This window comes from Malaclemys terrapin, chromosome 17, assembly GCF_027887155.1.
Source record: "Malaclemys terrapin pileata isolate rMalTer1 chromosome 17, rMalTer1.hap1, whole genome shotgun sequence".
Classification (NCBI taxonomy): Eukaryota; Metazoa; Chordata; order Testudines; family Emydidae; genus Malaclemys; species Malaclemys terrapin.
The window spans coordinates 13,554,336-13,580,247 of record NC_071521.1 but is presented as its reverse complement, the minus strand read 5'-3'; the positions used below and the strand labels follow the sequence as shown (position 1 = coordinate 13,580,247).

At 44.6% G+C, this 25,912-nt stretch overlaps 1 protein-coding gene across 1 annotated transcript; it reads right to left on the bottom strand.

Annotated features, from left to right (window-relative positions):
* Positions 1–1,077: 1,077 nt before the first annotated feature.
* On the bottom strand, positions 1,078–25,694 carry URM1 (ubiquitin related modifier 1). Its single transcript, XM_054007961.1, has 5 exons — positions 25,618–25,694; positions 18,446–18,516; positions 3,626–3,707; positions 2,242–2,290; positions 1,078–1,303 (listed from the first exon to the last, which is right to left on the bottom strand). Exons 1-5 carry the CDS (start codon positions 25,650–25,652, stop codon positions 1,235–1,237), a joined length of 306 nt encoding a protein of 101 aa, XP_053863936.1. The 5' UTR covers positions 25,653–25,694; the 3' UTR covers positions 1,078–1,234.
* Between the last annotated feature and the right edge of the window lie 218 nt (positions 25,695–25,912).

Sequence of the window (25,912 nt, the reverse complement as noted above, 5' to 3'; positions counted from 1 at the left end):
ATGCTGAAAACCCCATTCAATGCAGTTCTTCCAGTTCTGCTTCCTATCTCAGAAGCAATGTGATTCACTGCACCAGATTTTATAGGCAGAGGGCCTGCTTCTCTACTGCCTTGCATGTAGTGTAATTATTTGCATTTAGGTAGGTGCTCCAGTCTCATCTGCCAGTGTTTTACACTCCTTTGCTCAGGTGTAAATAGGGTGACTTGACAGCAAATGTGAAAAATCAGGATGGGGTGGAGGGGTAATGGGAGCCTATAAGAAAAAAAAGACCAAAAAAATCAGGACATCTGTTCACCCTAAGTGTAAAGTAAGTGTAAAACATTAGGAAATCAGAATTGTGTTTCACACCCACTTTGCACAGATGTAAACAGTGACAAGATGCAGGTGAGGGGAGAGCCAGGCCCTAAAAAGGGGTCTACACTGCAATTAAAAGCGCACAGCTGCACCAGACCAGCTGAGTTGGGTTGGTGAGGCTCAGACTACAGGGCTGTTTAATTGCAGTGTAGATGTCCAGGCTGAGGCTGCAGCTCGACCTCTGGGATCCTCCCACCTCACTGGGAACTAGGGCCTGAACATCAATACCACAATTAAACATCCCCTTAACCCAAGCCGGCCAGCTGCGGGTTTTTAATTGCAGTGTAGACACACCTTAAGTGTATGTTGCCGTCCACTCTCCACCTCATGTGAAGACAGCTAAAAACCTCTTTTCCCTCTGTCACATTTCCTCTTATCTGCTAATGTTGCAAGGCACTTTGGGATATAGTCCATATGAAAGACACTCCACCAAATAAACATCCCATTGAAAGAAACACAGCTATTGCAGCCAAGGCAAAGTCTGTCCATCCTTGCCCTGAAGCATAGCCACAATTCCCCCAGATCATCTTTCTCCAGGAAAAAGGCACCTTCCCCTCCCCCATATTTAAAGAAACTAATTTTCAGCACCTAGTGCAGGAGCCCTTCCCTCGTAGACCCAGGAATCAAGTGACCAAATGCAGCAGGTGCTCTCCCATCACCTTTGCACCTGGGATTGCAGGCAGGACAAGTTAAAGTAGAACCAAAGGATGGAAGCGCCTGAAGTGCACGCTAGGCCAGTCACTGGCATGGGTTTTATTTGTACGCCTAATGACGGTGTAAATGATTTGCCATGGCTTGTAAGTGAGGCACAGACAGTTCAAAAAGACATGAGGGTTCTCCCCCCGTGTTCTTGTTTTATGTCCTTATGAATTCCAAGAGCTCAACCACCATGTAACGTTGAGATGAAAACCACATTATCCTGGTCCTGGAGTTTATAATCCAGCTCGCCCTGCAGGTCAAGAAAGAATGAGAAATGGTTTAATAGGCATTTCCAAACAGAGGCTGCAAAAGAAGAACATCTCATAACAGATGCCAGAGCACTAGGGACTGCAGAGGGGGAAGATCAAGGTTTACTCCTAAGAAAGGTGAGGTGGAGAGACAGGAGAGGGAGCTCTCAGGTATTCACGGTCATGGGGAAGTGCCACTCTCAGAAGTGACTATTATATCTGCAGACTAGTTCGTGACTATTTATAGTGGGCCTGTGATGGTGGGCTGAGAGGAGAAGACATTAGCCTGTTTGCCTAGGCCACGTCTGCACTAAAAAGTTAAGCTGACCCAGTTACGATGCTCTGGGGAGTGAAAAAATCCACACTCCTGAGCGAGATAGTGAAGCCAACCTAACCCATGGTCTAGACAGCACCAGGGGGACAGAAGAATTCTTCCTCGCTTTAAGTGTAGGCATAATCCTAATGTAGCAAAACCCCCAAGGGCCAGCTCTGCTTGTTCTACCTGAGCATCCTCCTCTGGTTCACCTGAGAATGATCTTAGGCAAAACATGTCTTCACCTCCCAAGCACTCACCTTCTTATAATCAAGGGCTCTCACAATTGCCCAAGGCTGTGAAGCAACATTGGTGCCCCACTGAGCAAGTGGTTATCTCAAGCATGGATGAGACACCAACTCAGTTCCCAGAGGAGTGAAGGCCACAGCTGACTGTCGGAGTGTGGGTGATCTTCTGGGGGACTGAATGGTGGTTTAGCCTCAGCAGGTTAGATAAAGGCTCCAGGCTTTAGAACAACCAGCGTACACCACACGCAGGAACTCCTCCCTCCCCTTGCCCACTACTAGATGCTTAGCTTGGGGCAAGAATCTAAAATAGCTTCCCAAGAACAGCCACAAATCAGGCAGAGCAACAGAACAAAGAAAATAAAACTGAAGTAGGACTGACCATTAGTTCCCAGTCTGCATCATTGATGAGTACCAAAATTCCTGGCCGCCTGCAGAACAGAGAGAAGTAGTCAGGAAATAGGGTTGCTAAAAGCTGCAAAGAGTTCGCACCGCTGGCTGTTAAAAAGCAGATCACAGGCAGGCTGGTCTGTAAAGCTGATGCGAAAAGGGAATCATAGCACAGAGGTGGAAATAGGGACAGGCAGTGCCCTTTCTAGATCAAATAAAGGGGAAAACGAGATTGATCCCAGAGCTCGTTTGAAATCAAAAGACACCATTCACAAGAAGGCTCTGGGATGACTCCATTTCAAGACAATATAGAAAAGCCAGGTAATTAAAACCCATGCACTGCAATCGAGTGCAGAGAGGTCAATTCAGAGCTAAGGAAAGCAATTGTAGTGCCCCTGCTAACGGTTGTAAACACCCAGGATCAACTCAGAGCTCCTGATTAGAGGCAAAGGGATTCCCCTTCTTTGATCTTCAATGTCCTGCAATTGTCTCTCCTGCTACCAGGGGACCTGGCACACGCTTCAGCTCACAGAGACCTGTGAGGAATGTTAAACACCCAACCTCCACTCTGCAGCTGGGAGTTGCCTGCACAGCACATTGTGCTCCATTTCTTCTGGCCTTTTTCAATGGGATTGGCCCCATTTTAAAAATAAAATCATTTCCCAGCAGATCTATTTGTTGGTGCTTCTCAGAGTGACTGATCCAGACCCACTGATGTGAACAGAGACTGCGCTGTGCAACACAGACACACAGCTGGAACAGGGGGATGGTCTACTTGCTAAAACCTCAACCCTGCAATCTACACACAATGCTAGTACTCAAGGTGACGGGAATGGAAAGAGGCCATGAGTGCTGGGGGACCTCCTGCTGTGGGTCGTAAGGAGACAGACATTTTGTGGAATTGGGTTGGGCTTAGGTTCAGAAAGAGCTGGAGTTCTCACAGTCAGACCTGGCAAAGAGCAGACACATTGCTCCCCAATCTGGATAATTCTCTAGAATATCAACCCACCTCCCTCCACCACAGTAGTAACTTTGCACTTGCATAGTCCCTGTCATCCAAGGAAATCAATGCCCTTTACAAAGAGAGCCTCACATCCCTCCCATGGGGTAGTATTTATCCCCATTTTACAGATGGGAATAATGAGGCACAGAGAAGCTAAGTGATCTGCCTTTGGTCATACAGCAAGACAATAGAGCGGACCTTTTTTCCCCTATTCAAGTCTATGGGGTATTCTCTTCCATGTCATTCCTTCTAGCATATGCCATATTTCAACTGATATAACTTTCTTCCCGCCACCAGCAGTAACACATATGCCCTCTGCACTGGGACTTGCAGACAGGGAAACATAAACAAAGTCTTTTACATCTGTACTTACACAGTGTCCCCTTGAATAAATAATTCTGGTCTCTCTTTTAATAGATTCTGTTTGATCCACTTTAGCAGGTTTCTGATGTCCCCTGAAAGGAGAGAGAGAAAATCAGAGTTTATAGACTAGCTTCCTCACCAGCACCAAATATCCCAGAGGTGGGCAAACTATGTGGCCCGCAGGACTGTCCTCCCCGGCCCTTGAGCTCCTGGCCAGGGAGGCTAGCCCCCGGCCCCTTCCCCACAGTTATGCCACCGTGTGGGCAGCGCTCTGGGTGGTGGGGTTGCATGCTCCTGCCCAGCAGCACGTCTGGCTCCGGCTGGGCGGCGCAGCTGCCAGACATGCTGCTCTGAGCAGCATGGTAAGGTGGCTGAGGGTTGGATAAGGGGCAGGGAGTCCCAGGGGGCAGTCAGGGGACAGAGGCAGTTGGATAGGGCATGGCATCCTGGGAGCGGCCGGTTAGGGGCGTGGGGTCCTGGGAGGGGGTTGGATGGGTCAGAGGTTCTGAGGGGGGCAGTCAGGGGGTGAGAAGTGGGAGGGGTCAGATAGGGAGCGAGGGCCAGGCTGTTTGGGGGGGCCCAGTCCTCCCTACCCGGCCCTCCATACAGTTTTGCAACCCCAATGTGGCCCTTGGACCAAAAAGTTTGCCCACCCCTGAAATATCCACTTCTGTTTCACAGGAGGTCAAAGACTAGGGCCCCAGCCTTCACTCCCCAGTTAGCAGAGATGTTATGCTCATCCTGGGACAAGGACCAATGATGGGAACAGTGCTCCATTCACTCTGTCTGGTCACAAGATGTAACCAAGGGAATAAGAGAAGGGATCCTCGAGAACCCACCCAGGTCAGCATTCACCAGGAAGGGGCATCTCCTTTGTTAGGAGGCACACACCACGCACGCTCACACCCCCATAGACAGAGTTGGTTGGATGTGCATACCTGACCACAGAAAATGCAAAAAGCCTCCACAGTTAATGGAACAGGAATCAAACATTTAAACTGCAAACTTAAAATGTTTAGAATTAAAACAATACAAGCGTGAAGATGAGGAATTCAGTAGTCTCAAGGAGGATTACACAAGAAGCTAAGTTTGAAGCTTCTAGTGTTGGGTCTGAAACACGTACTAAAATGGATTGAAACACATGGTGAAAGTGTCTCCTTTTCTCTCTCTCTTTCCCCTCCCCCCACAAAATGGCAGCATAAACTCAAAAAAGTGGCTGAACCGATTTCACTCAAGTCTACTAAAACCATTCACCTTTGGGCTGCAACAGGCATGGATGGATACTTGCATGGCCTATAAGAATTTGTTTGAGAAACTGAAGAGGAAACTAACAAGTGGGTTAGAACGTGACTCTCCCTGGAACAGTCACTTTGTGAGACACATGCAGGATACAAACTGATGACTAGATTTGTAAATGTCCGCTCATTTTGGGCGTCTAAATTTCTGGGCATCCCAACATGAGACATCTACATCCTGGGGCTGGCTTTGTGTGTGTTAGTTTTTGAAGTGCAGAACACCCACTATGGCAAGGGAGCTCAGTGGGAGATGTGAGCATTTGCCACCTCTGAAAGCCAGGCCAGCACTTCTGAAGGTTTATACTTTTGAAAACGTAAGCCCCATAAGACATAGGCAAACATTCATGAATATACAGTCACATACATAAACAGACATGTTAGAGGTGGCGTAGTTCCACTCAAGCCCTTTGTAATCTCCTTTGGCATCACACCTTCAGCTCAGACCCTCTGCGCGCGCGCACACACACACACACACACACGCTTTGTTTTATAGTTGCTTTATTAAAGCTCAGCCTTTATCTTTCTATTTCAGTAGTGACAGGACGGATTTGTCTTCATGTAAAAGGAGGAGGAGACACTGCTAGCAGGTTTTTATAGTAACAATTTTACTTTGTGAGGCAAAAACAATTTCTTTAGCGATAGCATCAGTTAATTTCCTATTGGCGAGGTGAGACGTGTCAGAGGGAGAGAATAATCCATTACAGGGTTTGGAGAAGCTGACAAATTACAATGTGGCGTTCTCCTGCATTTGCCTCTATATTTCACTGTTCCACAATCCACTTCATCATTCTGAATCTACAATCAGTTATTCTCCAGGGCTCCTTTAAAGAACCTTCTGAAAGCCCCAAAAGAGCTTTATTTGTTTCAAAGGCACAAGGAAGTGTTCCCAGTGCACAAATCCACCTATCAGCTATTAGGGCTTGAACCCCCTCTAGCTGTATCAGAGGGAATAACGGGCTGTATATGCACATCTCTCTGTTGTAAACGGCACTGTAAATATTTTCACAACCCTCTTTTACAGGCTGAGCTAAACAACTCTTTTTGGTGCAGTTGTCGCATGACTGATCCATGAAATAAATACCCTTGTAATGGGGTGACTCAGTCCTTGCACTGTGTCAGCACATTGTGTGGTGCTGTCAGGGAGGCTCCCTGGAACAGAGCTTTGTTTCTTTAGAATAAAGCTACAAAGGGAGGTGCTTTCTTTCACTGGTCACATTTGTGACTCTCCCCGCATGAAGAGTAAACTCTGCTCAGCTGTAAACAGGTGTAAGTCAGTTACAGTGAATGGAGATACACCTTCCCAGGAAAAAATCCCCATCTGTTGTAAGTGAGTGTCTCTCCACTAGGACTCCTTCCATTTTTTCCCTCTTTCACACATCCTCTGTGGCCCTGTGTTGCTGGCTTCCTCTAAAGCAGTGGGACCGACGTACTCTAGGCGGCCAGAGGGGATTGCCAAACGATGCTGCCTCCCAAAACTGGACAGTTTCTGTCACGAAGGGAAGATCTGTCTCATGGCAGCAGATTGCACTGTACATTGGATCCTCACCTACGGTCAGAGCAGGGATTTCTTTTTAACTAAATATCGGTTAGAGAAGTTTAGTTTAGCAACATGGAATCTACTGTCCTCCAAGGTGATCACTTCCCTGGAGACAGTGAGCAATAGACAGAAGGCATAAGGAGCTGGTCAGTCAGCCACCAGAACAAGAGTCAACTATGTCAACCTTCACCAAAGAATGCTGCTGCCGTGTACAGCCCCCAGGAGCTCACCCACAAACTGCTTTTGCTCTCCGTCGCTATGAAATGAGCGCTAGGGAATGAGAACGACAAACAGCCCTACAGGAGGAGGAAGAAGAGTGCAAAAGGAAAAACCAGCCCCACCACGGCAACACTATGAAGGGCCTTATGCTTGCGAGCAACGCACTTGCATGAGGGCACAAAACAATGAGGTGGATGATATAGGATTCTGCTTTGATACAGTAAACAGCCTGCTCTTCTGGGGCCCTTCAAGACAGATCATTTAAAACACAAGCACACTGTAGCAGGGTGGGCCATTTCCCAGGAAACACTAATTTAAGACAGGGCACTGGTAAATACTGGCTTAAACCCGGTTTAAAACAGGAAACCGAGAAAAATAATTGCATCAGCATCCAGCAAGTTCAGCAAGCACAGAATGAATCTTTTCGTACTTTGGCTACAGGCATTCAAAAGTGAGGAATAAGCTTGGTCTATCCACTACATCACAGCTGGTCTTCTGCTACAGAATGCTGCATGGCCAAAGGGACTGGTAATCTGCAACTGTGCATGTCTTCGACTGCCTAAAGCTTCAAGCCTACAACTCTGCATTATTGTTGTTTTCACAGACGACGTTTTTTGACTTGTATTTATAAAATATTGAAAACTGAACTATGAAGCATGACATGAATAACTTCCTTGAGAAAATACCAAACCAAAATGTACAGACATTCTGACGTTCAGTATTGGACTTGCATATTATGTCCACTGCAATTTTACTTTTTATTTGTACAACCCTAAATTAATCTATGAATCTACTGCCTTTTGGAACCACAATTTGAATATGCAACTAAACCTAAGTGTAATGTAGTGTACATTAATTCATTTTTAAAATAGAAAATTCCTTAAACTGGGATGAATTAGTTTTCCCCAGGGCAGTAAAAACCAAGATTTTACCTGGTAAAAGCCACACCATCCCTACACTGCACCAGCTGGACCAAGGATAGCCACCCAGAAGAAGCTTGCAATGTGGTGTGGCTGGCTTATTTCAAGACTGTCTCGGAAGATTCCCCCCACCCCTTCCATAATAAATACATTATTTTCAGCCCCATCTGTGCCTGCAGTTACAGAGCCCAGACAACACTCACACCAACACCCCTAACACATACCAACACCTCCCCCAGAAGTCTCACACGTGTGCATAGGAGAATTAAATGCAACCCCATGCTCTGAGTGTCCATAGCCTCTGTTTGCCAGAAACTGGGAGTGGACAGGGGATGGATCACTTGATTATCTGTTCTGTTCATTCCGTCTGAAGCACCTGGCTTGGCTACTGTTGGAAGACAGGATACTGGGTTAGATGGACCATTGGTCTGACCCACTATTGCTGTTCTTATGCAAGCCCCCCCCCCCCCCATTTATTCTTGAATATCCCCTCTGATCCAAAGAGGAACGTAACTCTCACGCCTTCTCCAAATCCCATCTCAGACTCACTTCTTTCAACTGTTCTTCCAGCACTGAATTCTGCTCCTGCCCTCGTATTTATCTTTGCTCCTCAAAACTACCAATAATATAACAATGAAAAATGACAGATCCAAAAAGTATGCACAGACAAAATTCAAAAACTGAATAAGAATACTTAGATTGCAAGGTCTTTTGGGCAGGGACCATCGGCTGTTCTGCATTTGTACAGGGCCTGGCACAATGGGGTCCTGGTCTGTGATTGGAGCTCCTGGACTCTCCCAAAATAATAACGTGTGCAACTAAAGCACAATTCCTGCTCTTTTATTACCATGACCCTTCTCTTTCCTACAGCACCCTCCCCCACGCTGTGGTGTGTATAACTTGGTTTGTAAGCTCCTCGGGCCAAGGACCTGTTTGTCTGTAAAGCACCATTCAAACGCATGGATCTGTAGAAATAATCAATTGGAAGGAAAGCCATTTAAACGGACCACCCTCTGTCCACTGCCAAGCTGAATCCTCACCATTGGGACACCAATTTTATGCTTTATCTAAACGGCTTATGAAAGCGGACTCATCATCGGAACAGGAGTATTTAATATTTACAGAAGTGCAATTGCACAATGTATGCTGCCCTTTGGCAGTGACAGATCACATATTTTGTGCAATGGCAGTTCTGTGCTGCTTATTGAACATTATACAATAAAAATAATGTTAAGAAGTAGGTAATTGGATGGCTCAGAGCATTGATAAGAGGGTCCTGAGCGGTTTTCCGTTAGTCACCACTTTAAACTCAGCCCAGTTAATAATGACCAAGATTTGTTACCCCAGTGAAATTACTTTGGTAGCTTCAGTCCAGTTCCTGGTAGACAAATATTCAGACCATAAAACCCACCATAATTACCAACAATGGGGCCAATTAGTGCTCATCTAAGCAGAGGTGCCAAGGGCAGAATGGGCCACGGAAACGGAACTACCCTCTGACCTCAGGGGAGGTCTCTGCAATTTGGGGTTGAAGCACAATGGCGGGGAACTCTGTCTCTGATCCGTGGACAGAGAGAACTCAGTCTTCAGGGCTGTCAACCCCGTGCCTTTCACCAGCACCATAGTCACAGGAACATTCTGAAGTGAATAGAAAAGCCAAGAAAAAAAGAAAAAGAAAAAAGCAAATGTGAGTGAAGTGACCATCCAAGTGCATCACAGGAGCTGAAAGCCACAGGGCCACTGTATACGCACAAAACAAACAGCCCAATGGGAATGAACAGATCCACGAAAATGAGCATGTTTTCAGTGACACAAAGCCACTGGCTTGTCATGCAAGTGGACAGGATGTGAGAGCTGCAGTGAGCATGTACCCAAATCCCAGGCTTGTTTTTAACCCATACAAGCTGCAGTATAAATATCCCTGAATGTGGCTGAAAGATCTGCATAGTCTCCAGCGTGGTCTCCTCCAAAGTCTGATCTGTCACATCTAACTTTTCTGTCCGGAAGAATCAGTGAGTATCCTCTTAGAGAAAGTGACCTGGGACTCCATCTTAGTTCTGCCTCCTACAAACTCCTGGGCTCATTTGCACCCTCAAAACCATAGCTGAAACCCATAGATCTTTCACAGCTCAATAAAGCCTCCTGGTCCTGACGGACTCATCTGTGATAATTCAGCAGAGAGAAAACAGTCATGGCAGACAGGTGCCTGGAATAAGAAACAGGACCAGCTTTTCTCTGCGAAATCTCACCAATCATGTAAACACCCAGAAACCCTAAACACTGCCCTGAAACACATACTCGCTGATCTTGCATTAACATAATATCAGTGAACGTGAAAACGCAGCCCTCCACTAACAAAGAAGCTGTATGAACACACATAGGGCTGTGTGTGTCACTGGCAGATTTACACACACAAACACAACATACATATGCATCTCCGCACCTCCCCCCGCATGCCCCTCATACATTAACGAGCAGATGCACAATCCAACCCTCCCGCTAGGGCTTCCAGAGGGTGTATTTTCAGTAATAGCCTTGTCTTGGGTGCAGAATAGGAAGCCTATTTCAGGAAAACAGGGGACTCTTAAGGCCTAGACACCGGAAAGTTCCTTTCTGGTTTGGAATAAATAAGATGTATGCAGCCCTGCTCACCGAGGGGTCAGTGTTGCAACAGCACAACCGGTTTTCTCAGGCCGCCTTTCGGACACCTCCCTATGGGGCACCATTTCTCTGACCCAGAACACGATCGTTCGTCATCCGGACCACGGCTCAGCTCCAATTTGTTGAGGTCACTAACTCTGGCCAAGCGCCATCCCACCCACATTCTCAGCCATTGGCCTGTAACCATGACAGAGTCCCCTCTTTGCATGCCTCTTCCATCATTCCCGCTGCCTGGATGGGAAGAGAATTTGTAACCCCTTTGCCAGGTTAGGTGGCTTATTTTTCAAAATATAAAACATCCCCAAAATACACCACTCAGGCAGGCGAGTGCCTTGTCCATTTTACTGAATTCTAATTAGCACAAGGGCCACAATGTTATGAAAGGGCCCATTGTAGAAATGGATACAAGGGGTTCCTCAGGCTAGTTAATGTGCAAAGTGAACCTCCGAAGCAGATGGTGGGGTACCATAAGCTGCAGCAGAAGGCCTGGAATGGCTTATATAAGCAGAATCAGAGGGAAAGGGTTAAACTCTGGCTACATCTACACTGTAGCGCTTCTGGTGAAGATACTCTAAGCTGACAGGAGAGGGCTCTCCAGTTGGCTTAATTACTCCACCTCCCACGAGAGGCGGTAGCTGTGTCGGCAGGAGAGGCTCTCCTGCTGACAGAGTGCGGTCTATACCGGCACTTAGGTTGGTGTAACTTGCATCACTCTGGGGTGTACCGGAGTAAGCTCTAGTGTAGACAAGGTTTCAGACTCAAGGCATGGTGACCACAGCAAGGCCAAGAGAAGTTTCGAATCTGTTTTCACTGACATCTTCTGAGCCATTTCTGACATGTATAGGAAAGAGACTTCAATCTGGATTCTATTAACAGGGAGCTTTTAGTGACTTTGGAACCATCGGCTTCTGTGCGTTAGAAGATAATGCCTGGGTCCTGCTTACAATCACCTGGCAGAGAGATAAAAGTGGTAGTGGGGAGGGAGAGAGTTAACTGGAAGGGAGGGCCCACATTAGTGCTTCCTCCATTCCCTCTTGTCCACAGCACAGGAAGAGACCAGATGCTGCGTTCTTCCATAACCCTTCTGTTAGCTTGGATGGAGGACCTCAGTCCTGGGCCCTGCATTCAGAGGAGTTCTTGGCCCTGTCAGTCATCAAGGAACACGTGGATCATGGGATTTTCTGTCAGCTCTTGTAAACGACAAGGGAGCACTCAGATCCCAGGATCTCACATTCCCTCCAGTTAGCTGGTAGGGAGATCATAAATTCCAGGGATCTTTGATCCCATTTGCCAGCCAGCAGCAAATCGCCAGATCCAAAGTGCTACCATCAGTTCCTGGCATTTCTAACGGGATTTGATCCTCTGCATAAAGCTAATCCCGCCACAGCGCCAAAAATCAGAGTTTCTAATCTTACAACACCCAACACTATGGTCACTTTAAGGCTTATGAATAAATGCCAGTGCACTAAACCATCTCTTTTTATTAGGATCATGGATCACTAGCAGTGGTACATGGTCCAGTCTCTTGTTCAAAATTATCTAAGGAAGGATCTAAGGAGAATCTTACAAAAAGAACGGACAATAGGTGGCGATTATATTCAACAGGCATTGAAGGCTGGATTAGGAATCAGAGAAGTTAGAAATGATGACCAGGCAACAGGGCTCTTCTAGTTTCTCTCTCTACTAGTGCCGGATTATTCCCAATGGAAGACTGTTTAGGGCTTTCTCCAGTCTAGTTTTAAAGGGCTCAGGGAATGTGGTGCTTCCCACACATCCCGTAGGAGATTGTGCCATAGCTTGCAAAGTTAGGAATCTTTTTACCAATAGCCTAAATTCTCATTTTCTTAACTGCATCCTATCAACCCTAGTTAGACAATACTGCATCACCCTAACTATAACCTCTTCCTGACATAAAGAAGTGGGTGTTCCCATCTTGCCACAGATACCTCATCTATTTCTCCATTCATCTCTTCTGCACAACCTGGAATTGTTGTGGATTAATTTGTGTGAGCCACTCAGGCAAATTCCCTGACAATTCAAAGAAAGTATTACTAAATGCAGACAAAGTCCATTTTAAACTTGCTGTGGAAATGAACTTTCCTCATTTCCCTGACTGTGTTGGGAAAGAAACAGTGGACAGAGAGGAAATCTAACCACTAACACCAAAGACTATGTAGAATTATACACCCAAGACTCAGGACCGGAGGAATGTAACTATTCATACAGAAAGACTGCAGAGGGATCCCTCTGGTCACACTCACCCTGGCAACATCTATTCATACAGAAGCCTGTAGAGGGACTTCCTTGGTACAGACTCACACTGGCACCGCGAGTTGGGCAAGAGTTTCTTGCCCTGACTCCTCACCCTCTTCCCATCAGCTTTAAGAACTAGTGATTTTTTTTATGGCTTGGTAGGATTAGTGGGGGAGAATAACTGATGTCCCGTTCAAATCGCTATTATGACTTTATTCCTCTGCAATACAAAAGCCACACAATTATCTGTGCCAATCCTTGCCTCTCATTTTCAGCAGTTACTTTGCTAACGTTATATTTTCATATACAGCAAGGACCATTAAACCAATTCCCCCTCCCACAAAAACACCAACCTCCTCAGCCTTACTTGAAAGGGGAAAAGAAAGAGTGCTGATGGGGGAAGGGGAGGAAGATTTACAATTGAATGGAGGTAAGAATGGAGCAGTTTGTGGGATAAAGGGGCTGCAGAAGGAGCTTTACAGATGTGCAGAGGGACGGCGTCTCATTGTTTAATTAAGCAGAAAGTGGCTCTTTTGAAAAGCAATTTTGCTCAGCTCTGAGCTCAGCAAACAGCTCCTGTGAGTGAGGGCAGGAGGAGAAAGGAACAGCTGGCACCGCGAACCGTGTGAAACGCATGCTAAGCAGTTTAAAGGGCCAGGAACCTCCTCATCAGCCTATGCTCTGCTGCCATCCTTTAAACAGTGGTGTCATGACAGCAAATACCACCAAGAGAAAAGGAGTGAGGGTGGGGGTTGGGTGGTAGGGGATAGAAAGGTTATCCTAATAGGTGTCTGTGCAGGAACACACTGGCTGGGAAGGACAGAAAAGCCAGGCTTTGTTATCAGAGGGATTTGGTCACACAGAAGAGAGATGGGCTTCTCAGTGCCTGGGAAGTTCCTTCTACGAGTTCAGATTAATCAGATTCATGGCAGAGGGGTAACGCAGCTCCCATTACACGAAGCCTAGTAGGAAAGCACTGAGATGACTCCTGCAAGAGAATTTTAATTTTTCCATCTTTCCTTCTAACAACGAAGAACTACAAATGAATCCACTCAACTGGCCCCCTTATAAATAACATACCCACTTCACTGCGACAACAGCCAGGAAATACTGCATACCAGTGATTCAATGGGGAGATGGCACAACTAGGCAGAACAGATGAAAGGGCCCAGCCACACAACCCAATCTACCCTGGCTGGGACATATTAATGAGGCTTGGTAAGCCAGTCAAATGACCATGGTCAAATATTGTCAAACATTCCAACAAGAAAGCCCTGATAGAGACAGCAGCCTACCTTTTTAATTGCATCATGGTGTTATTCTTTCAGTTTAAGAACTTCATTTCATTTTTTGGAGTTCAAAACTCAATTAAGTAACTCGGTTTTTGTAATTAGGCACAAGTATCTAAGGCTAAGCCTAAACCTACTGGAGACAACAAAGTCTTACTCTTTTTTGTTACTATTGGTACTATTCTAATAAGTCATTGCTTTAAAAAATTTGACTGGTCAAATCAACCATTTATATCTGGACCGGTCAAATGCCCAAACTGAATAGTAACGTGACAGTGCCCTGATAGGGTCATAATATGGATCCCCCCTGACATAGAAGATTTGGCTGGGCAGACTGGCCTTGTGAAAGAGGGGTCTTGGAGTCAGGACTCCCAAATTCTAATTCTACCTTTATACTAACATGAGATGCTCTCTCTGGTAAGTCACATGACCTCTGCGCTTCAGTTTTCCCCCATCAATATATACATACTTCACTAGCCCATTGCGGTGTTGCAAGGAAGAGAATATTCACATATTCCTTTGAAGATGGAAAGCGCCATATCAGGTGGTTTGGAAGGATTCGATTTATTTTAATGTCCGTGGATTAAGTCAATTATTTAGTTTTTAATTTGACAAAACTTTGCCCTACCAGAAATATTTTAAACATTCATTTCAAAACATTTAGAGAGAAGGTAGGAGTAATCAACTCAATAAGAAATCAGTATTTGGAATGATTTTTATTGCTGACAGCCAAATGTTATCACCACCATTATTTTGCACTTCTAGACAACTGGTGCCATCTTGTACACTCAATTCTAGCTATCTTCCTGGCACTCGGGTACCACATTCGGGTCAGACTATCCCCTAGTGCACTGTATCTGAACTATTCTGTTCATATTTTGGGGCCTTATCCTGAGAGATAGACTCCCTCTTTTGAGGTGCTGAGTGACTAATTCCAACTGATTTCAACAGAAGTGAAGAGCACTCAGCACCTTGCAGGATCCGGTGCTTGGACTGTAAATCCCTCGGCGCATTTCCTGTGTCTCAGATAGCACCATGCACAGTCAAACTCAAATACATTATTTTAATTTTCCCTCTCTCAAAATTGTGATTAGCAATGGATTTTTCCCCTATGAGATTTTGAGTAAATGGGGAATAGATATGATTACTGACATTTATGGATTACAATTTTATCCTTCCAAATCTTTGAATGCCAAGTACTCTAACAAATCTAGAAGCTTCAGATTGGTCATTACAGCACACGATCAACACTTGGAACTTTTGCTCCAAAAGCACAGATGCCTGCCACTTAAAGGAAAAATCTTCATGATGGTTAGCAGTGCAGGGCCTATGATACAGAGTTGAGCAGCTCCTTGCACAACAGCCAGAGCCTCTAATCAGTGCTCTCACCTGAGCATACAAGATCCAGTGGTAAGAGCACAGCAGTGAGTCTTTCTAGTTACTCTTAGCCAACATAACATCCTGGATTTGAACCTGGGACTCTGCTGCAGGGGTTAAACGATGCTCGTTATTTTCCCATCCTTCTAAACACAGTCAGTTACATTCTCATGACCAGAGACAAATCCAGCACTGTAAACCTAAGTGGGATGGAGGAAGGACCTCAGACATCACTAGCAGCAGCATTCATACAATGCTCTATTTGATTGCTGAAACACGAGGTTAAATAAGTTACTGTGGTTTGTTTCAGGGGGATGCTGCCAAATACATTTGCAGTGTTTTTAATTTAGGGTTTCTTTTCTTTATGCTCCATTGTTTCCAATAGCACCTTCGATGCTTGAAATTAAGGTTTACTTTCCGAGTCAATTTAATCCTCTCTCCATGTGACAAATATCTCCTTCGCTGCCCTCTCCCACCTAGCAATGTTCTTTTACGCAGAATAAGTCAGAGCTAGCTCCTTTAATTTCTCTTAAACTCATTGATAATGCTGATAATCAAAATTGTCAGCACAGCTTTGGGACAAAGGTTCTTATTAACTGGTGCTCTTCTTTCTGCACAGATCTGCAGCGCCCGAGAAAAATATGATATGGTCTCACAAAGTATGGTGACGTGTGTACACGTACACACCCACACACAAACCCTTTTTTCGTATGTTCCTCAGGGGCAACATGATAAAATCTCTTCAAACCCCAGATAGCAAAGACAGCTGCTGCCACATGGCTCCATACATGGCCTTCTGTGGTCCCATTTGCAGCTCCCTCCCATCTGCCCACCTTAACCTCCTCCAGACCCTCTTCCCCTCTGGCCAGTTAACACAAGAGGAGAAAGGGTTTAGAATCCAACCACATTTTCACCTAGTGCCTAGACTCAGGAGATTTGCATGTGGTAATCTCACTAATTAAATATAAAACCAATTTTTATAATTCAGAGAGCACTAGCCAGGTCAAATTTGGAGCACAGACTATTTTATTCATTTATAGATTCTTCCCTATTTGTTCACTTAGCTCCCCATCCCCCTGCATCTGGGTGTTGTACAAAATGTATAAACAATTAAAATATAGTTGGGTCCAATGTCCCAGAGAGAAGCAGTTGCTCTGCAAATAAAAGGGACAAAAAATAATAACCCAAGAGGAAAGGAAGCGTAAAGAATGGCAAAACGGCCAAAAATACACTTGACAACTAATAAAAATCAGTTAAAATGGGATTATGATCCTAGTACTCATGAGATCTGTTCATTCATGGTTTCTTCAGTACACTAGGAGATGAACATATGGTATAAAGTAAGTGACTAGACAGGAGACACTGAACATGGTGAGTTAAATTCTTTAAATACACAAGACCCAATGATGCAGTCCTTACTCAGTCAAAACTCCCAGAGAAGTCAAGGTGAGTTTTGCCTGAGTTAGGATTGATGGATTGTGCTCTTTATTTTCCACTGAGAAACATTTTCATTTCCCCAGAGAGAGCTGCATTAACTTGTTTATTGTTAATAATCCCAAATGTTTTCCTTATTAACATGATCAATTAGGGAATTTATAGAATTTCTTCTTCACACAGTTTTTCTGATCTAACCCTGCTGATGATGCTCTCACCTCTGAAGTGCCCACAGCTTCCCACACCTGAACTATTGTCCCATGTACCAAGAGAGCCTGAGTAAGCAAGATCTTCAGGGAGGGAATTTTTTTTAATTAAAAAAGGCTAAATTCAACTCCCATTGAAGTCAATGGAAATCTTCCCAATGGCTTCAAAAGAAGCTGGATTAGGCCCTTTGTGTGTTGTATGCTGCACCATGGACATCTATCAGGCTGCAGAAACTAGGGACTCATGCTCTTATCCCTGCTAGATAGGGGCACCCTGCACTACCCTCAGATAGAATTAGAATACCTTATCATTCCTTTCTAACTGAATGCCTGTTCGTTGTCTGAAGACTGACAGTGTGTTAGACTATGAACAAATATTCTAAGCCAAACATCTGAAAACAAAAACAAAAAAACACCCAATATCCTAGCCCAAGATGTTTACAATCCAAATAAATTAATAGTCTGCCACTTCTTTAGTGCTTTCCATCCAGGGACATCAAGTGCTTTTCAGACATTAGAATTTAACCTCAGGACACCCTTGCGATGTCTGGCAATAGTACCCCCGTTTTAACACAGGACAGAGAAGTTGAGTGACTTGCTCCATGTCACGTAGCAAGTCAGTGTCAGACTCAAGGACAGAACCTAGAGCTTCACAATCCCAGGCCTGGTCTTTGACCACATCCTCCTCCATCTCAATGCTTCTATTCCTTTTGAATTATATATAGCTTATATTCAGGATCAAAAGTTTACTTGTCCTGAAAGCATTTGCACTGGCTTCTAAATATTTCTAGGCATGGCAGGAAGATCTCAGGCCTTAAAATACACAGCATGCAGATTATATTTACAACCACTCTCTCATGAACTGCTAAAGTTGATTGATCCTTGACATCATTTCTAAGTTTATAATTCCAGGTTTCAAATGACATAAAGCTTTACTATCGAAGAGTTTTGGATACATCGGCTGCTAAAAATCACAATGCAAATGAAGTGTGGGCAAGTGTCGAGGGGAGGAAATTAGTAATGAGAATGATGTTGATATCCCGAATCACTAAGGAAATAAATTAATGTTGTATAATCACTGGAACAGTCACTGGTCACTCAGTCTAGCAGTGTTTTGTTTTTTATTATCTGCAGGACTGAAAAGAGGATGTCCTGCACGCAAGACCAGCGTAATTTTCAAGCCTTAGCTTTGTCATGCTTGTCTGTGTGGTTTAAGTATATTCAGTTGTTTTAAATTAAAATCAAGAGAGTGATATTCCTATATAAGCACAAATAAAACTGGCTAACAGGCAGCTTCATGGACTGACCAAGGAGAATACACTTCATGAAAATATTTAGAGGCTGCTGTGTATTAACAATATTCAGAGGGGAGGGCAAAAAATCTTTGAGGAAAGGAACTCATTTTGTGGTTGCCTGGAGAACGGAAAAGGTGCTCAGCTTATTTATGTTTTGTATTTACTTTGAGGGTTAACCATTGTCTGCCAAACTAGCCAATCAATAAAAGCATGGCTGAAACTGCCCTAAACCACATTGATTCCAGTTGTAAACTGAATAACTGCTGTACAAACTGACTCTCTTTTTCACAGAGATTTCATTTGCGGTCATTCTTTCGACTTATTTGAAAAGCTCTAATACTCACAAGGCTCTGGTTGACAGGGCAAGGTCACCTGATGTTTTTTAACGCCATCAAACAAAAGCTCTGCTCCACCTCTGAAATAAAAAGAGAATGCACAACTCATGCTTTGTTTTATTTTCAAGTGACAGAAGTTATAAATGGGGTAGTTTACAATGCAAAAAAAACAGAGAGAAAAAAAATGGACCGGATTGTATTTCAAGTAGGACAATTGTCTGTCTGTGTCTATTTGGCCTGTAAGCACTTTGGGGCAGTAACTGTCTCTTACTATTAGTTACTTGTATGGCTAGCTATGGACCAGGACGCACTGTGCTAGGCACTGTACAAACCGAGGACAGAAATATGGTCCCTACCTCAAAGAGCTGACAGTCTGCTTGTACAGTGCCTAGCATAACGGGACCTCAAACTCAGTTGGGCCTCTAGACAGTACTGTAATACAAATATCATATTATAAACTCACATGCTCTAATACCGTGCCCTTCTGTAACACTTTTATCCAAGGATCCCAAAGTACTTTACTAACCTCAAAACACCCTGTGGAATCGGTACTATCCCCAGTTTACAGATGGGAAAACACAACTTGTGCAAGGTCACACAGCAAGTCAGAGGCAGAGCCAAGAGGATAATCCTGGAGTCCTGGCAGTTCCCTCTTGGTCTAGCCACTACACAACTCACCCTCCGAAGCATTACAGCAGAAACATATGCGCAGTGTGAGTAGCAAACAAAACAAGGGACTCTGCATGCAAGTTGTACAAAATATCACTCATCACATGCTTCACCCTCTGCACTTGCTCTCTGTTGAAGGAGCCAGTTCAAAGTCTGTGTCCTGATATTTAAACACTCCCAGAGAGATCGCCTCTCCCTCTGCGACCATTATATTACAATCTGCCAGCACAATTAAAACATTGATCAATAAGCAGAGCTTTGGGAGCGTAGGAGGCAGTACTTTCTCAGGAGCTGATCCCAGACTATAACAATTTTGGGATTTCAATGGGATTTGGGTACCTAACTCCCTTAGGCCTCTGAAAATCCCAGGCTAAATGCAAAACTCATTTCAGTGGCTTAGACTTCCCTCAAACTCTCCTGTGAAGAAAGTATGATTCCACTTTACAGCCCCAATCGATTCATTTCTTGAGAATACAGGACTGTAAGAACCATCTGTACGAAGAGGGTTACCAAACTGGACTAGGAATCCGGGCTTTATTCCTGGACCTGCCACTAACTTCTCGTGTGTTGCCAATTTCCCCATTTACGAAATAGACAATTAACCATCGCAGTAAAGTGTTTGAGGCTTTATTGTTTATGAAGTGCTCTGTGCTGAGGAGGACTCCAAGACAGACCCATCTTACTGATTTGATAACTCACTGTCATAGTGGTACCTCACTCGAAAGCACAGATATATCTGAAGGGATAACCTCATCTGAAAAGGCAGAGATTTTGGCTGTGCTGCAAAGGCATCAAAAGGTATTTTCCAGCAGGCCAGGACTGACTCACGAAACGGTCCATGAGATTAGTGGTACCAGATGACAGAACAAGGAGCGATGGTCTAGAGTTGCAGTGGGGGAGGCTTAGGTTGGATATTAGGAAAAACTTTTTCACTACGAGGGTGGTGAAGCACTGGAATGGGTTACCTAGGGAGGGGGTGGAATCTCCTTCCTTAGAGGTTTTTAAGGTCAGGCTTGACAAAGCCCTGGCTGGGATGATTTAGTTGGGAATTGGTCCTGCTCTGAGCAGGGGGTTGGACTAGATGACCGCCTGAGGTCCCTTCCAACCCTGATATTCTATGAACATTGAAGGACCTCAGCCCACACCCAGCAGAGCACACCAGACAACTGGTAAAATGCAGGTGAAAGTTTGCAAGGAAATAGCAAGCATGCTGAAAATGGGACTAATAAGAGTTTAACAGTCCCTGGGCTTCTCTAATTATGGTCCCCGAAAAGGAGGGGAACAAAGGGTTTTGTGTTGATTACAGAAGGCTTAAGGCTGTCTTGGTTCCTGATGCACACCATATGCCCAGGATCAACAACATGCTAGACACCATAGACAGGGCAAAGTTCCTGAGCACCCTAAATTTAACAAAGAAGTATTGTCAAATTCCTTAAACACTGAGGTGAAGAGGGGGAAAAAAAAAATCTGCCGGTGTTACTAATTCAGGACTTTTTGAGCTCAAGTGTTACCTTTTGGGTTAATCAATGCAGGAGCCACATTTCAAAGGCCTGTAAACCAGTTGTCAGCTGGGTTACAGGATTTTGCTTGGGCCTACGTAGAGGACATTACCATCTTCAGCTATTCCTGGTCTGATCATAAAAACCCAGTTGGGAATTGTGCTGAAGAAATTCAAAGATGCTAGTGTCACGGTAAAAATGTCCAAGTGTAAAATGGATGCAGCCAACATCCCTTATCTAGAAGATCATTTGGAAGAGGGGGCCAGATTTGCCCAGATCTATTGAAAGTAGAATTCACTGTTAACTGGCCTGTACCCGAAATCAAAACACAAGTTCAGTCTTTTATAGGCTTGGAGAACTATTACCACCAGTTTGTGGAAGGATTCAGCAACATGGTGTCTGCTATCACAGACCTGTGCAAAAAGAGAAAACCTAACGCGGTGCTGTGCACAGCAGCCTGTCAGAAAGGGTGTGATAAAGCAAAGAAAATCCTAAAGCCTATTCTGGCCAGACCAGATTTTGAACTGCGCATCACCGCTTCTGACACAGGCCTGGGAGTCGTACTGACGCAAGCAGGTGAAGACAATAAAAAGCATCCTATTACTTTCCTAAGTAAAAGCCTGACCCCTGGTGAACAGAATTCCTCTGTCATAGAAACCGAATGTTATGCAATTGTGTGGGCGGTCAAGCAGTTAAGGCCTTACTTATTTAACAGGAAGTTTAGGGTCCTAACAGCCCACTCTCCGTTGGTATGGCTACACAACAAAAAGTACCAGCTCCAGACTGAGACACTGGAGGTTAGCAGTGCAGGAATATGAAAATTGTACATATTAAAGGCCAAGAAAATGTGGTGGCAGCTGCACTGTCCAGGCAAGAGGGCTCCAAGCTGATGCATATGGATTAGCCAGGGGCTGATCCTACTGCATTAGTGTAAGAAGGGAGGTTTGACCCAGGGACCTCGATGTCAACTGACAGAGGGGATGCTTGGGGTTTTACAGGGATCTACTGAGCCTGAGCATAATAATTTACCAAAGGGTGACATGTAAGGTGTCTACAAAGAACCAGTAGCTTACTGGTCATCATAGTCATTGCATGTATGGACAGGTAACATTTATGTTATACATCTATATTGGAAATTATGTTCTTAAAGCCTTGAAGTTAAAAGTAAGCCACCAGCTGGTGACAGGCCTTGAACAGATTTTGTTCAGACAGGTAGCAGGCAGGATATACTTCTCTCTCTGTCTGGTCAAGTGTATTGTGCACTGTATTTATTGCAATGGAGGCCTATTTGCATTACCGAGCCCGATATTAGACAAGAGATTGCAAAATTCAAGAGCGGAGAGCTGTAGGAAAAAACTAAAAGCAGTGGGGTATCCTGTTTAGGAGTAAAGACAATGGATTTGGGGGTATAACTGGGGTACTGAGTTACACCCTAGATCCTTCACTGAGGAGATGAACGGTCAAGTGGGTTCTGTCTTATGAAAGGAGGTCACAACCAACCCAGCTGGAAAACACTGCAAAGACTCTGGGTGAGCTAAACTTCACTGAAAAGGAAATGATCTTGTTAATGAAGTCTAGGCTCTAGAACGTGTGTTAAATGATTTTATTTTACATGTAACTTTGTTTCCAATACTTTTACTTGCTACTTCTCTAACCTCTATTTTTGTTAAATAAACTTTTGCTCATCTTCCATTATAAACATATCTAAGTGCTATGCCACTTTAATAGTGTAGCTGTGATCTAAGGTGTAAGCTGAGGGACTTTGTTCCTTTGTGAGCAGTGAGTCTGGGAATGTCCATTGAAAACAGGGGCTGGACACTCCAGGGGGACACTTGGCGGTTGGAGAGTACCTAGTGCTAACCTGCAAAAGGACAGCAGAGCCTGTGCAGGCTAAGAAGGGAGTGCTTTTGTTGCCAGTGGAGTCCGGGAGCTGACTCTAGGCAGACACAGACAAGGCTTTCTCATGCTATGGGCAGATGGTAGTGAGGTGCCTCACAACCATGGGTACGCCTGGGAAGTGTCCCAACATTATACAAGTGCAACATCGGACAATATATGCTACTGACTCAGTTCTGCTTCCTGAGGCCAAGAATTAGGTGCCTAAATGAAGATTCAGCCAGCTAAGTATAAGGCTTGATTTTCAGAAATGGTGAGCAACCAGCAGCTCCCACTGAACTCAAGGGAAACTAGCCAGTTCATCACTCTTGAAAAATCAAGTCATTTCAACCCCTAAATCCTTAGACAGACAACTAATTTTGAGACAATTTTTAACATCTTGGCATGAGTGATTCTGCCTGAAGTATAGGTGCTGCTGGAGGCTCATGCCCCATCAGTATTGAATTTGGAGATATTTGATGATGGATTCATCCAATAGATTCATAAAAACTACCAAACTCTATGCAGATACCATTTAATCCTTGGAAAGATTCTGTCTTAAAACACATAAAATATTTTGTAACTTTTTTACTATTCAGGTGTACAAGTATGAGTCATTGCTACCTTGCATTTCTCACAACCATGTAGATTAAAAATTGCCTCAAAAAAAAAAAAAAAAGGATGTATTTTAAAAGCAAACATGTGAATAACATGGAAAATAATGAGTCTACATGTGACTAAGTCCCTTTAAATCCAATATCTAAAAATGTCACACTAGGAGTTTTTCTTGGCTCTGCTATGGAAGCGCACAACAGAACCTTTGTTATGCTCTTAGCAGTGCTACTTATATGCAGTGACACTCCTAAAGACTGCTCTGTTGGTGTTCTTCCACCAGCTCACAAAAAAATGGAAGCAGCAATTATTAACTTTAGCCGAGATTCTTGTGAGAGAACAAGTCACAGTAATTATATGAAAAACATTTTTTTATGTAACGAAAACAAGGTCACACTGTTATTGTAGAAATGTAGATGGCGAGATAAGGTCCTTCTGTAATGCGCTAACTGTGGAGAACTCAGCTGTGATTTACACATAGAGAGCTCATTTATGCATTTCCAAGGGAAGCAAAAATGCTTCTCACTCTTCTGAGAAAACGAGGAGAGTTTCTGCAGCTGGAAGTGGGGAAAGATTGAGGAAGGGCCTCTTACAGAGAAGGGCATTTAAAGGGTTATGAAGATTGTGTACGTGTATAGGGATGGGGAAACCAACCAAACCTTTTAGCTTTTGTAAGAAAAAGACTTAACAAAATGTAAGCCCAAGACAAATGTTTGTAAATTTCCAATTTAAACAAAATGTTTTAAAGTTTTTAAGTGTCCAGCAATCCAGATATTACAGCAATGAGAACCTGAAAATAAAATGTGATAATAAATAACGTGAAGCTGACATTACTAGTTTACTTTATCTGAGCTGAAAGAACTGCAAAAAGCAAACAGCATATATGTTGAAAAATAAAATTATAAAAAATATTTCAATTTTAAACAATTTACTATACCAAAGGAAAAGGAAATGATTTATAATCTATTTTTGACATTCACAATGGGATAATCCATCAGTAAAAACAACTTCCCTCCCATTGTTCAGTGAGTGAAGAACAGGGGTTTTCTCTAGGATAAAACCATCTCAGTAATCCTGCCTATTAACTGTGGTATCAACTATGGCATTAACAAACAAAAACACTTCGGGGAAACTGTACCAGTCTTCTGAACTAAGACCTCACTTGTACCACCAGTGCCCAACACTTCCCGTTCAATTGTGCATGCTCTAATTTGACAATGGCAAATCCTTGGGCAATTACAAGACTGAGGACTTTAACAGCGACAGACAGTAATTGGTACACAAGAGCCTACAAAACTAAATGGGAGGTAGAAAGTAGTGACCAACAGAGAGGCTGGTCATTAACATAGGAAGGAGGAACAGAATAAATGTTATAAAACCCTGAAATATCAGTACTGGTCCTTACTGAGTCTTGTTTTCAATTAAATTGTAAGTGCCTCTGAACAAGTTGTGTGTCTTTCTGTGTTTTTACAGCACCTAGATCAAAGGGTACCTCGAGTGCTACAATACAAAATGAAACTACACAAAGCTTCAGAACTGTTTTTCTAAAACATATTGCCTCATGTCCGTAAATGTGTTGATTGTTTAACATAATTTGTCCTTGTGCCAACAATGAATGATGACAGAAGTCCTGCATTTTCTGAAAACCTGGGTAGTCACATGTTAATCACGATCCATTCAACCCATTACTGAAACCCCACTGCCCCTCTCACATCTGGTTTCCTCATTGATTAGTGCAGACCAGCTCCCATCCTATCCACTCCCTCATTGTAGATCCCTTCAAGGCACCTTTTAAAGCCTCTCCTCCTTGTGATGGCCCCATATGTGTTTCAATAGGATATTTAAAATCCTCCTTATGAAAACTGTACCACCTAGAAAGCATTCCCTGAAACTAAGTTTCTGCAAGACAAAAATGTCAGGTTTAAAATGACGCTTTGCTCCCAAACAGCAGGATAGACGATTCCTATTTTTCTTCTCATTCCCCTTGTGAAGAGCGTTCTAGTCTGTGCTCCAAGGCAGTGACAACACACCCACCACAATCCTTATCCCTCCAAAACCCGGTAACCCCCTAAACTCCCAAACAGCATCATCACCTCTAGTGCCAGCCTCGTTCTCCAGCCCCTGCTCTCCAGCCCTGCGTTATAATCACCCAGGGTCTTGGCCCCCCTGCACCACCTCCGGAATCCCACAACCACCCCACGAGGTGCGTCTTTTCTGCCCCAAACCCTCCCACTTCTTCCACCCTTCCCCCACGACCCTACGCCAGCCCCCTAACCCCAGACCGCCTTGCCGCGGCCCCTAGTACATTGGTCTCGCCACCAGGCACCCCAGCTCCTGCCTGCACTGGTGCCCCCACAGCTCCAGGCCCACCAGGCTCTAGGTCCGTGGCCAGTCAGCGTGTCCCCGGATCTCCTGGCCCACCCCACGGGCGAGCACCCACAGGAACGGCTCCCACGGGCCCCCACACGGCACAGCCGCTCCAAGGACCCTGCCCCAGGCCCCTCGCTGCAGCCCGGCCACACTCACCCAAACTCCACCAGCAGGGACATGGGCGCCGCCATCTTAGGGGAGGGGAAACACGCTGCTCAACCCGGAAGTACAGCCTCATTTCCGGATACATGAGGTTGCGTAGCAGCCGCGGCGGCGCTGCCTTTGAAGGCGGGGATCTGGGTGGGGGCGGAGCCAGCGCCAACCTTGAGAGGGCGGGGATCGCGAGCGTGGGGCCTGTAATGGGGAGGGAGAAGAGGTCGTTGGGATCCCGAGGCTCCAGGAGCTGGGGCTTTGGGGAGCCACAGAAACCCAGTGGTACCATCACTGCGCA